The sequence below is a fragment of the Quercus lobata genome, chromosome 8, assembly GCF_001633185.2.
Source record: "Quercus lobata isolate SW786 chromosome 8, ValleyOak3.0 Primary Assembly, whole genome shotgun sequence".
NCBI lineage: Eukaryota > Viridiplantae > Streptophyta > Magnoliopsida > Fagales > Fagaceae > Quercus > Quercus lobata.
In genome coordinates, this window is record NC_044911.1 from 44,934,233 (window position 1) to 44,945,949 (window position 11,717).

Below are 11,717 nucleotides of genomic sequence, written 5' to 3' on the forward strand. Positions count from 1 at the left end.
CATTACGTGTCTTGGTAAGTTTAATATCTTGTTAAGTGCTTTTCAATAGACCATATTTTATAATTTAAGTAGAAAGTCTTTATGTACAAGAAAAGAAATACAAAAATTCCGCACTGTCAACCTCAACACAGTTCGACAACTATGACTAGCATGATCAATGTTCATAAGACGAGGATCATTATTAATATGATACCTTTATAAAATTCAATTTTCTGAATATTTCAAGGACAAAACAGCTATCAGTAGGGCAAAGCTTACAAGAGAAAAAAAAGAAAAGAAAAGAAAAAAGCTCAAATATTTCAAAGACACAACAGCTACTTTGAAAGTTGAATCATACTTCTTTTTCTGGGTAAGTTCTCCCAAGCATACTTAAATATCATTCTTCCAAAAGACTAGCTCAAATGCTCAATGTCCAAATTCATTCTAAAACCAAAATGAAAGGTGTAGTCAGACTTCAAAAAAAAGCTCAAATATTTCAAAGACACAACAGTACTTTGAAAGTTGAAACATCTTTTTCTGGGTAAGTTCTCCCAAGCATACTTAAATATCATTCTTCCAAAAGACTAGCTCAAATGCTCAATGTCCAAATTCATTCTAAAACCAAAATGAAAGGTATAGTCAGACTTCAAAGGTAAGTCCTTTTCCATTTCAACAACTAAGAAATTCTTGATTATCAAAAAAAAAAAAAAAACAACTAAGAAATTCTTTTGCCAATACCTCATGGTTTAGAACTTTTAAGAAGAGAATTGAAAACATAATTTGCACAGTTCCGTGACATGTATAGCAAAGATAATGCTGGGAAGTTATGGTTAAAGTCAACATTTTTCATTCAATTCCACAGCTGAATAATGTGCTTAAGGGCATAAGCTATCAAATGGCATCTCCTCCCCAATCAATCAATCAATCAACATTTATATATATATATATCTAAAAGTTAAACAGTTTGCTACGTTTTTATTGATCCACAACAACGGTCAAATCATTCACTGATTTTCAATCCTCTCTCTTATTTTTAACTTTTTTTTTTCTTATTAACTTCCCTACTTATTGTTACACTTTCTCCCAACTTTTCTCTCCCCTTTACCTTTTTGTCTCCCTACTACTATCTATTTTAATTTCACTTGTTCTCTATCTCTTTATCATCCTTTATTTTTGGTTTTTCTTATTCCCATCATTTTACTATAAATTTACAATTCTCTCTTCCATTTCTGGCTTTTCTTATATTCATCTTTTTATTATATATTTATTTTAAGTATAATGAAATCTTGATGTAATTTTTTAAAGATTTATATGAAAAATAATTGATTTGAAATATGACACTCTAGCTCAAATTTAATTATTTTTGCAAAAATTGAAACAAAGTCAAAGAAAAGAAAAAAAAGATAATAACATACAATTGGGAATGTAAAAAAAAAAAAAAAATTGAAGAATATTTGCATTTTTATTTTACCAAAATGATATTTACATTCTTGAGTAGGTATGAAACAAGTTTACCTATATCAGTCATTATATCATGTAATTTTCAAATTTGTAAGTATGATGAAGTCACTACATCAAACTTATCGTCTTTCTATTTTATCTATAAAATAGAACACTCAATATTAATATTCTTACAAAGAAAATTATTGAATTTTTTTTTTTTTAATACAGCGATAGTTAGAGGTTGTCTTAAAAAAAAGTTATTCAAATATTAGGGGAAATTAATAACAAGTTGCACCACATGATGTGCGGGAACTTGACTAGTAATAGACAAAGGGGGTGAGATCAAGATGTATATTTGCTTACTGAGGGGAAAAAAGAATAGGAACAATGCAAGTTGACTTGAAGTACCGAGGACCTTACTTATTACTGAATGTGTAAAATATATGAAAGAGCCTTAGTAGCGTCACATACATCACATGTACATAGTTACATTTACCAATAGATTTTTAGTAGCGACTCTCTGGTCTGCAGAATGCATAGCTCTACCAAATTATAGTTTTACATTGAGTGGATCTGTGGCTCTGAAAAAGCCCTCTTTTTCTGCACATAAATTGTAGCCATTAAATAAGATTTACACTACAGAAAAAGGGACCCAATCAGGATTGAATGAAGCAGTTGAAAATTATGAAGCAATTGAGACACACTTCTAAACTTGCGTAAACAACCAATTGCTCTGCCAAGGAAATTCTTCTGAAGTACTTAAATTAAGCAAGTGCTGCAAGAAATAAACTAATTCCAAACTTATTTAAGAGCAAAATACATGGGTTCCTACAAATATGGAGGTTTTAAGAGCAAAATACATGGTTCCTACAAATATGGAGGTGCGCTATCGAGCAACCTATGAAAACAGATTCCACCTAGGAGATTGGCTTGCTATTGATTGGTTTTTGAATAAATATTGGCATATTAAAAGTAGCTAGGAGTTAGGACAAGTAACAATAGCAAAAATTCATTTAAAACAGCAATCCACACTAACATCTATACAAGCTCTGGTAACATATAAAACCAAACTTTAATGGAGGTCCTCATTTATAGTCTGCACTAGTCCCTAGAAATTAATGTCTGGTAACACATTAACTGGGCATGGAAATTGTATTACTGGATGGAGTAAAGCTTCCTAAATAAACTCTTTAGTAATTGCACGTGAAGTATATATTATTATGTGCATTATGCCGTAAATTTTCTTAACAAGCCTACATCAAAGCACATGAAGTAAATTTTATTGTGTGCATTATGCAGTGAATTTTCTTAATAAGCCTACATCAAAGCAGCAGAGATCACTGAAGGGCTTATACATCTACACTGCAAGGTAACAGGATAAGCAAATGTCTGGTGCAAGATTTCCTATCACTTACAAAAGAAAAAATTGGATATGTATTATTTAATAAGACTAGCAACGGACATCCAGCTTATCAAAGAGAAATTTTTGCTAGGGGAAACCAAAATCAAGCATTGAATTTTAATTTTTCCAATGAACACTGGCTAAATTGGCACCTCCTCCCCCATAAGTTTAAAACACACTACCAATTAAAAAAATAAATAAATAAAACCCTTTAACTTTCCATCTAGAGATAGAATTTTACTAAAAGCATTGCCTTTGTCACAAAAATGAAACATATTACAAAGAAAATATCACTATTAATCTGGCATTATATAATGGGCAATTTCTCCAAAAAACAAGGCCATGGCTTTTGGCCAACAGGATGATAACCATGAAACTCTCTGCAGGCAAAAAAAGATCTTTCAAGCATTCAATAAAAAGATGTTGAAGAGTTACCATCACAACTAAGCATGTCAATTTTTTGCCCCCTTAATGCCAAGATGGAGTTCCAGCTATCAAGACATCTCCCTAACATCCATTGTTGAAAAAAAATGGCAAACCCTGTGATGTCTAAAAGACCACCCACTTCCATATAGCTAAACTGGAGAGCCTGTATCTACTTCAAAAGCCCAGGTCTTACATTAAGCTTTCGTTGTGGGACTGATCCAAAACAAGATGGCCTAGTTCACTTTTAAGTCTCATATTAGGGATTTTATATTTATCTTTGTTTTTAATATAGAGAAAATTTTGAGTTATTAGTGGGTGCTTTTCCACATACTGTGCACATTTTCATGCTACTGCATAGAGGATTGAAAGAGTTTATCAGTCTATTGGGGTTCTTCACTTGAATTTTGGTAAAATAATTACATTACTTTATTTCAAGGGCTAGCATTAATTTATCTTTAGTGCTTCTAGTCGATAAAATTATTTTATGAGGAAAGAGAAAATTCAACTAAGGAGTTTCTGATATGAGACTTTGTTTGGAAGGGTAAATTGCCTAGATTTGCCCTTAATTTTTCCCTTTTTGGGCTCAACTTCCATTCCACTTGTTGTCTGATAAATTTTTGCAGCCAAACAATCTGCTACTGGCTTGATTCAGAAATATAGAAACAGCCAATATACTTTTAAAAACAAACCCCTCAACCCCATTTCTCCTCTGAAAATCATACCTGACCAGATCTAGTTTGACGTGGCCTCAACTGGCATCGCAGCCAAATCTTGCAACCCACAAACCATATTTGCAGGGACAGCAATGTCAATCATTTTTGGATAAGAAAGGTTAAGATCTGTAAAACAATATATCAGAATATATTCAAATGATAAATGTCTAAATGTAAAATATGATATTAATCTTCAATGATATCAAAAAAATTTGCATTGCTAGATACTACTTACTTTCCATTATATTCTTGAATCCTTCCTACAAAAAAGAGTTCACAGATCAAACAAATTGATGTTATATGGGGAAGAAGTATTGACAAAAGGAAAGCCAAATATATTGATAATGGAGAAACAAAAATGATTGTATGTAAATATTAGAAACCACGACAATATTCTCTACACCAAAACCAATGCATTCAGTTAATCAACTTCAAAAGTCAGAAATCTTCTTTCTCATAGACTAGTAATAATAATAATAATAGTCTATCACTTTAGTCTTTATATAATAAACTTCAAAAGCGATCTTTCACAACCAAGGACAAAACCAGAATCCACCTTGTTTTCAAACAAAATTAGTAATTTAAATGCCGGTGGTGAAGTTCATAAAACTACTATAGGAGAAAGCATACCTAGTGAATAATATTGAAAACTTAAATCATTTCAAGTTGTTGACCAAGAATATCTTGATTAATGGATTAAGGGGGGGAAAGAGCCATATCTGTATTGTGATAACCATATTTTCTTAGAAAAATTGAATCTAGAAAACAAGAACACGATGTTAAGGCAAAGAATCACCTCATCCTTTGTGAGCCTAGGATTATAAAGCATCTCCTCCCCCACTGTGCTAACCTGGATGTCACACAAAGGTGTGGCATAAGCAGCAGTTTCAATAAATTAAATAGTCAGGAAACAGGACACAGTAGATGGTTCATACAGTGAAGCCCTTGTAATCATGGGCAGGATAGATCAGCGTATCCTTGGGCAATGTAAAAATCTGGGTCCACAAGAAAAATAATAATAAGTCTTTGCCAACTGTGTTGTGAAGATCAAAATATACACCGTTTCTTTTCTATGGAAAATGTAGCATGCTAAATGTCCTTGCCTGTGAGTGCACTGACTTGTAGAGTTGAAGCGAACTTCCACCCTGTTAGGTAAATTAATGATATCAATGATTTTTTATATTTCCTATAAATGCCCTCTTTAAAATGAATTCAATTTCTTCACACGCAAGTGTGACTTTTCTAAAATGATATTTTCTTTCATTTTAAATCATGAAAAAAAAAAAAGTTCTGTTACAAAAAGAGAAGTAACAAATAAGCAGTTTAGAAATTTAGGACAATACACCTGAAAATCAGTTCTCCCACATCCACGAATCAGTAAGGCGTCCCCAGTGAAAGCCATCCTTGGTTGAGGCTGATCAGGCCCATCCCCTGTAACATAAGTAATACAACCCAACGTATGTCCAGGAGTAGGACGAACCTGCAAAAAAGATATTAAAAAAGATATTTACATATACTTTTGCTAGTAGTTAAAACTTAAAAGAAATGCATCCCCAGTACATGCAAACTAATCCTGCTCTAGTCAGTACAATTTCCTCACTCAATATTTTTGTGAGTAAGATTGCAGCAAAAGGGATAAGATACACAGAAAATTCGGCCATACATACAGGGAAAAAAAAATTTATGATCAACTGAGAAAATATATTACTACATCACTTACTGGCATTCACTTTTGTTTGGCTGGATTTCTAATTTATTTATTGCAACAAAAAGTAAACTAAATCCCTCAAGTTATGGAAAGCTTTTAAAATCTCAAAATCACACCTCCTTCACCCACTGTAAAGTAAGGTGGAAGGTAAGTAGTGGATTCAATACCCATGGAGTGCATGAGTAAATTTCAAGGTTACAAAAAAACTTATTAAAATTTCATTTGATTCTCAATCTTTTCACAAACTAAGATTTCTTAATTACAACCTTCCTTTGCTACTATTCTGCAAATACGAATTCGTTCAGGTGCCAGGCTAGAAAGTTGACAAGACTACAAGAAAGAATTTAGAGAAAAGGGAAAAAGCTTCCACTTCCCAAATTTAGGAGTTGCATGGTCACCACACCACATTGATTGAATAAAGACCTCAAGTTCCTACCGAATGAATTTCAAAGCAGCACAGGAGGTATCTACCAGATGTAATAGGATTTATAAACTATAAACAACTTCACACTACATCTGCTTAAGGCAATAAATTTGTCTAGACATTAATGCTTAATTATTTTAATCTCACTACAAATTTCTAAATCACAGGAATGTTTGCATCAAGACACCTTATAACAAGAAACGAATTCACTGTTCTTAATAGCATGCCATCTCCTGTGGGATGACCCCTTTTTTGACAAGTTGGACAGTGTTCATAATACAAGATGTGTACTAATCATCAAGGAAAGAATTTAAATAAAAGATATTTGTCTCACCGAATTAAAGAAGCTGGATCAGAAATTGTGAAGCAATGACAATTGTTTTTTATTGGTAAGTTACACATACAACCAATGGGTCTTGAGTACCCTCCATTTTGGTCTTACAAGACAAGGAGGTGCCAATTGAGGCAGAGCTCATTGGCAATGCAATATGAATTTTACAAATAAGATTAACATTGATCAACTTTCTACCGCCCTTAGAAGCACCCAGAAGCCAATAAGTTAATGCCTACACTCACCCACCAATTATCAAAACCAATAAACTTTCAAGTCAACCTCATATATACAACAATCGTTAAAGTTATACAGTTACAAAATAATAAACCACAGATCATTTCCATTGTTCAATTGCACAAAACATATAAACAAATCAAAGGGAAACAGCAACCCCACCTCCAAAAACAGATCACCAAAACGAATTTTATCATCAGCTTCAATCAGAACATCCGCCTTCGAATTGCTCACTTTTGAAATGACAGATTTCACTCCAGGAACCTTAGTCTGCAAATTACATGGCATCAATGGGAAGAAACTAAATTTAATCACAAAATTTGGTTTGGCAAAGACAAATTACAAAATGGGTAATGAAGAAAACAAGCTGAATGATACGTAATATGGAAAAATTCCACACCTTGATGCTAGAATCAATAGAAAGAAACAAAATTTAATCACAAAATTTTGTTTGGCAAAGAAAAATTACGAAATGGGAAATGAAGAAAACAAGCTGAATGATATATAATATGGAAAAAAGTCCACTCCCTGATGCTCTAGCATCAATGTAAGAAACCAAATTTAATCACAAAATTTGGTTTTGAAAAGAAAAATTACAAAATGGGTAACGAAGAAAACAAGTTGAATGATATATAAAATATGGAAAAAGTCCACACCTTGATGAGGCCAGTACCAGTGACATGATCAGCATGAACATGTGTGTTCATGGCATAAATTAGCTTCAATCCAAGCTCTTTTACAAGGGTAAGGTCTCTCTCCACTGTTTTATCAACTGGGTCAATCAACTACCAAACCCAAAAACAAAAAAAAGTAATTAATTAACAAACATTTTATCACAATTCAGAGATCAAAATGTGTAAGAGATTTGTGAGTAATTAGAAAAAACCAGAGCGGGTTTGTCAGGGTGAGACACGTCGGCAAGCAAGTAGGTGTAGGTGGAGGATTCTTTCTCGAAGAGCTGGCGGAACAAGAGCTTGTTGTTGTTTTGAGACGAAGTGGTGTAAGCCATGGCTTGGGGTCTGAGCTTGGAGTGAAGGTGAGACTGTGAGAGACTGAAGATTGGAGAAGAAGAGCAAGGAAGAGAGACGCGAAGGAGACTGATACGAAGCATTGTTGTTAATTTGTGTGTGTATTTGTAGTTTTGTAAAATGCGTAAGGTTTAATTATGGCGATCAGATCGATTCAGAATTGGACATGTTGATCTGTTTCTCCGTCAGCATTTTATTTAGTTGTTTTTTATTGGTGAGTTTTATTTTAAAATTTAAATTTTATAAGAGCATAGCTTAAAACCAGATGTTTACATCAACCATATTGTGATTCCACATCAGATTTTTTTGAAGAGGAAAAGACAATATACAATGACATAATTTTGCCGCAACTTGTTACATAACGGGCCGAGGAATTGTGCCATTTGATGTGATGCAATGGATAACTTTCCACACAGGATTCCACATCATATTTTGTTTTGTTCTGATTGTTAAGGTTGTTTTTAAAGTCCTATAAAAATAAAAATAAAAAGATTGTTTTCGAAGATACCAAATGAGAGTGCCAGAAGACTATGGGCGTCGCGTCACGAACCTTGGTTGGCCTTTGTCAGTGGGCAGACGTCGGTTTCTGCCGATCTGGCCATGCCCATTAGGAATTCAGAATTCTGCCATTCTGGTCATCCCTCACCAGTAAGCAATGATTGAGTTGAAGAAAGTTGATTGGATTAGGTGGAGAATTGCTTTTTGTTTTCTCTACTCTAATCTAAGTGTATATGTATATAAAGTTTCCTCTTAGAGATTTGAACTATGACTCTTATCCTTCACACCTCATAAATACTTATACTTATGGAGTGACCATCGCATTAAAAGTGTGCAATGATAGGTAGAGAATTGCTAACTTAATTGATGTGTCCTAGTGATGATAATTTATTACAATTTTTACTACTATGTAAGATTTTAGCAATAAAATTCAGGGAGAATTACATTTTGTCACCCTAAACTATATCTCATATTACACTTTTTTTTTTTTTTTGATAAACTGACTAGAGCAGGCCTAAAGCAAATTTTGTTAAAAGATGAGCAGGCCTATTGCCTTGTAGATGAATATGAGAGAAATGAACATTGCGAAACTCAAGACTTGTTGCTAATATTCCAAACACCACAGATGCAATTGAAGAAGGAGCCGAAGCATTCTCACACAAAGATTGAACAATAATCAAAGAGTCACCCTCCAAAACAAAGTCCAAAATGCCAACTTCCTTTGCAAACAACAAACCCAATTCAAATGCTTTAGCCTCAACTTCAATAGCTCCCAACGGTACTTGAATTTTTTACACTTTGCACCCTAAACTTGTCAAATGCATATTTTGCACTCTAAAATATGACCCTTATTACATTTTGCACCCCGACGTTAAGTCTGCCGTTAACTTGGATGGAAAAGTATGACATCAGATGAAATGACCCCATTGCCCTTCTTCTCAATCCATTAAAAACAAAGAATAAATTTCACTTTACCACCTTAAATTATACTCTTGATTACACTTTAAACTTTATATTTCCATCCAAATTAATAGCAAACTTAGCGTCAAGATGTAAAGTGTAACAGAAGTCATAGTTTAGGCTGCAAAATGTGCATTTGAAAAGTTTAAGATGCAAAGTGTATTCTAGAATATAGTTTAGAGTGGTAAAATGTAATTTCCCATAAAATTTATACTAATTTTATTATATCAATAATTATATATATATATATAAGTCATAAAACTCTAAAGATATTCTAATTTTTGTTAAGTATCATCTATAAATTGACCCAACAATGAATATAATTAGTGGAATTTTAAAAAATTATAAATAAATGTTTGAATCAGTTTTTGATGATTGGTGATGCATTAGTTTGTAAAAATTATGTAGTAAAATATGAAATATTTTCTAGATGAGGACACAATATTTTCACAATAATTGATGCATAATAAAAATAATGCCAATGGTGAGCTAAAGAAAAAGTGATGTTACTCCGATTATAAAATGTTATGTTAATAATTGTGAAAAATGTTATATCTCTAACATGACTAAAAATGTATACAATTTGGAATGCATTCTAACATAAATGGAATGACGGTGCTTAAGCAACATGAAGTTGTTTCATGCCACATGTGCAATTGGAATCCAATCTACAATGACACTATTTTACTTGACACAAATGATGTCGATCGTTTACATTTAAGGTGTCAGGAAGTAGAGACAGAGCCATCCATGTACAAAGGGGACCATACCACATCAAGTAGGCAATCTAAATACGAGACAATTTAAATTTTGGTCAAACCACAAATAAACAACATGTAATTTGCCCTATTATAAATCTAATGGTGTATAGACTGTTACGTAATTTAAAATTTAAAATAACATGATAGTTTGTATACTATTATATTCAAAAAAACAAAATTTTAACAATGAAATAGACATGATCCTATATTGTTCTATATATATATATATATATATATATATCAGTGTTTTGGAGGTCTTTCACTTATATAGGAATTTAGCAAGTATAAGATCTAGCACCTATAATCTCTCTCTCACTCATATAGAGGGGGTGGAGGATGTGGAAATTTTTTGACCATTTCTAAGATGCAGAGCAAAATAGTTAGGTTTTTTTTTTTTTTTTTTTTTTTTTTTTTTTTGATAGAACAACATAGGTAGGTAGGTTTTGATGGTTCCTTACCCTTATTTCCTAGGAATCGACCAATGTGTGGCCCGCAATTGATGCATCATATGGTACAACAATGGTCCGATTGGTAGTATCGTGACCGAAAAGGTTTGGAAAAGCAAATCATAACCTTATCTTCATTGTAATATATGGCTTTATAATATACACATTTCAGCCCATGTTATGAAACTGAAAACTCCAGCAAGTCCAACTTTTGGTGATACTAAAGTCGTACATAACATTTTATATTGCTTTGGTTACTCTCTTCTCTCTTTTTAATCATTTGTTTGACATTAAGATAGATAGGTAATAAACTATAAACAGTCTTATATGTTTATACATTTATAAGTTACACACAACTGTTTGCTTATTTCGATTCAGCTATATATCCCCCCACAAACAATTGTAAGCTGTCTCATTGGAGGAAAATTCATCATGAACTTGAGAATAATAATCTCCAACATCATAACCAAAGTTGGCCATATAAATTGGGTCATCTACATACCCAATCTCCATGTCATCAATTGGAAACATCGGAGCCATATCCATCATGTCCAGCCCATCAAAGTCATGGATTTGAAGTAGTGCATGCTGCTCCAAGCAACCCTTCCTTTCTTCTATCATGTTGTTAGAATCATTCTCTGCTTCCTGTGATTGTGTTGCATACTCTAAGGCTAAGCTATCATGCTTGGCATCCACATTCTCTGATTCATCTAAAAGTGACCTGAGAAGGGCTTCATCGATTTCTATAACTTCCAAGTCCTCCAATTCTTCGTTTTCAATGTCATAATGGCAACTCTCCGATGAATCTGAGGCCATTTAGAAAGAAAATGAGAGCCAAGAATCAAGGAAGATGAAGCTTTTATTTTTTTGAGAAGAAGGAAGATGAAGTTAATTTGTACTACTTCACACAAAATGATATGCTATATATATACACTATAGTTGGATAAACTTCAGGTATGGTAGGCCTAAAATGGGCATGGTCATTAACAAAGTCTCGAGGATAACTAATTGACATCACTATCATATTGAAGTTTGAAAATTACATGTACCGAAAGTTTCTGAAACAAGTACAAACATACATGGAATGAGGACCGTGAAAATAGATAAAAAGAGAAGAAGAAGCTTAATTAGAAAAGATGAGAAAGTTCTAGATAGCTATTCAACACCATACGTCTTTGATTTTGATAATGTGTGGGGATAAACAATCCTCGAGCTAAAAAGCCAAAAAGCGCAAAGAAGTAGGATAACCAGTCCTACTTCTTCTAATTTCGGGTGGGACCAACGATTGTGCCTTTTCCCCTTCAATTACGTTTAGAAAACCTCTTTGTCTCTTTTTTTTTCCCTCTGGAAAACTATGATTT

General features: G+C 33.0%; 2 protein-coding genes across 2 annotated transcripts; both read right to left on the reverse strand.

Moving 5' to 3' along the window:
• Nucleotides 1-1,821: 1,821 nt before the first annotated feature.
• Nucleotides 1,822-7,897, reverse strand: LOC115957495 (persulfide dioxygenase ETHE1 homolog, mitochondrial). Its single transcript, XM_031075745.1, has 10 exons — nucleotides 7,550-7,897; nucleotides 7,320-7,448; nucleotides 6,826-6,933; nucleotides 5,309-5,443; nucleotides 5,067-5,108; nucleotides 4,899-4,958; nucleotides 4,760-4,813; nucleotides 4,199-4,223; nucleotides 3,973-4,089; nucleotides 1,822-2,022 (listed from the first exon to the last, which is right to left on the reverse strand). Exons 1-9 carry the CDS (start codon nucleotides 7,772-7,774, stop codon nucleotides 3,983-3,985), a joined length of 885 nt encoding a protein of 294 aa, XP_030931605.1. The 5' UTR covers nucleotides 7,775-7,897; the 3' UTR covers nucleotides 1,822-2,022; nucleotides 3,973-3,982.
• A 2,580-nt stretch (nucleotides 7,898-10,477) lies between these two features.
• LOC115954820 lies at nucleotides 10,478-11,250 on the reverse strand. Its single transcript, XM_031072771.1, has one exon. The coding sequence runs from the start codon at nucleotides 11,170-11,172 to the stop codon at nucleotides 10,735-10,737; it is 438 nt and encodes a 145-aa protein (XP_030928631.1). The 5' UTR covers nucleotides 11,173-11,250; the 3' UTR covers nucleotides 10,478-10,734.
• Between the last annotated feature and the right edge of the window lie 467 nt (nucleotides 11,251-11,717).

Bases quoted from the DNA above. Each gene is read 5' to 3' on its own strand.
- LOC115954820 (XM_031072771.1), bottom strand. From the start codon at position 11,172: ATGGCCTCAGATTCATCGGAGAGTTGCCATTATGACATTGAAAACGAA.
- LOC115957495 (XM_031075745.1), bottom strand. From the start codon at position 7,774: ATGCTTCGTATCAGTCTCCTTCGCGTCTCTCTTCCTTGCTCTTCTTCT. The intron at 7,449-7,549 runs GTTTTTTCTAAT...TGGGTTTGGTAG, and splicing joins ACCCTGACAAACCCGCTCTG to TTGATTGACCCAGTTGATAA. The intron at 6,934-7,319 runs GTGTGGACTTTT...TGTAATTTGCAG, and splicing joins CTGGTACTGGCCTCATCAAG to ACTAAGGTTCCTGGAGTGAA.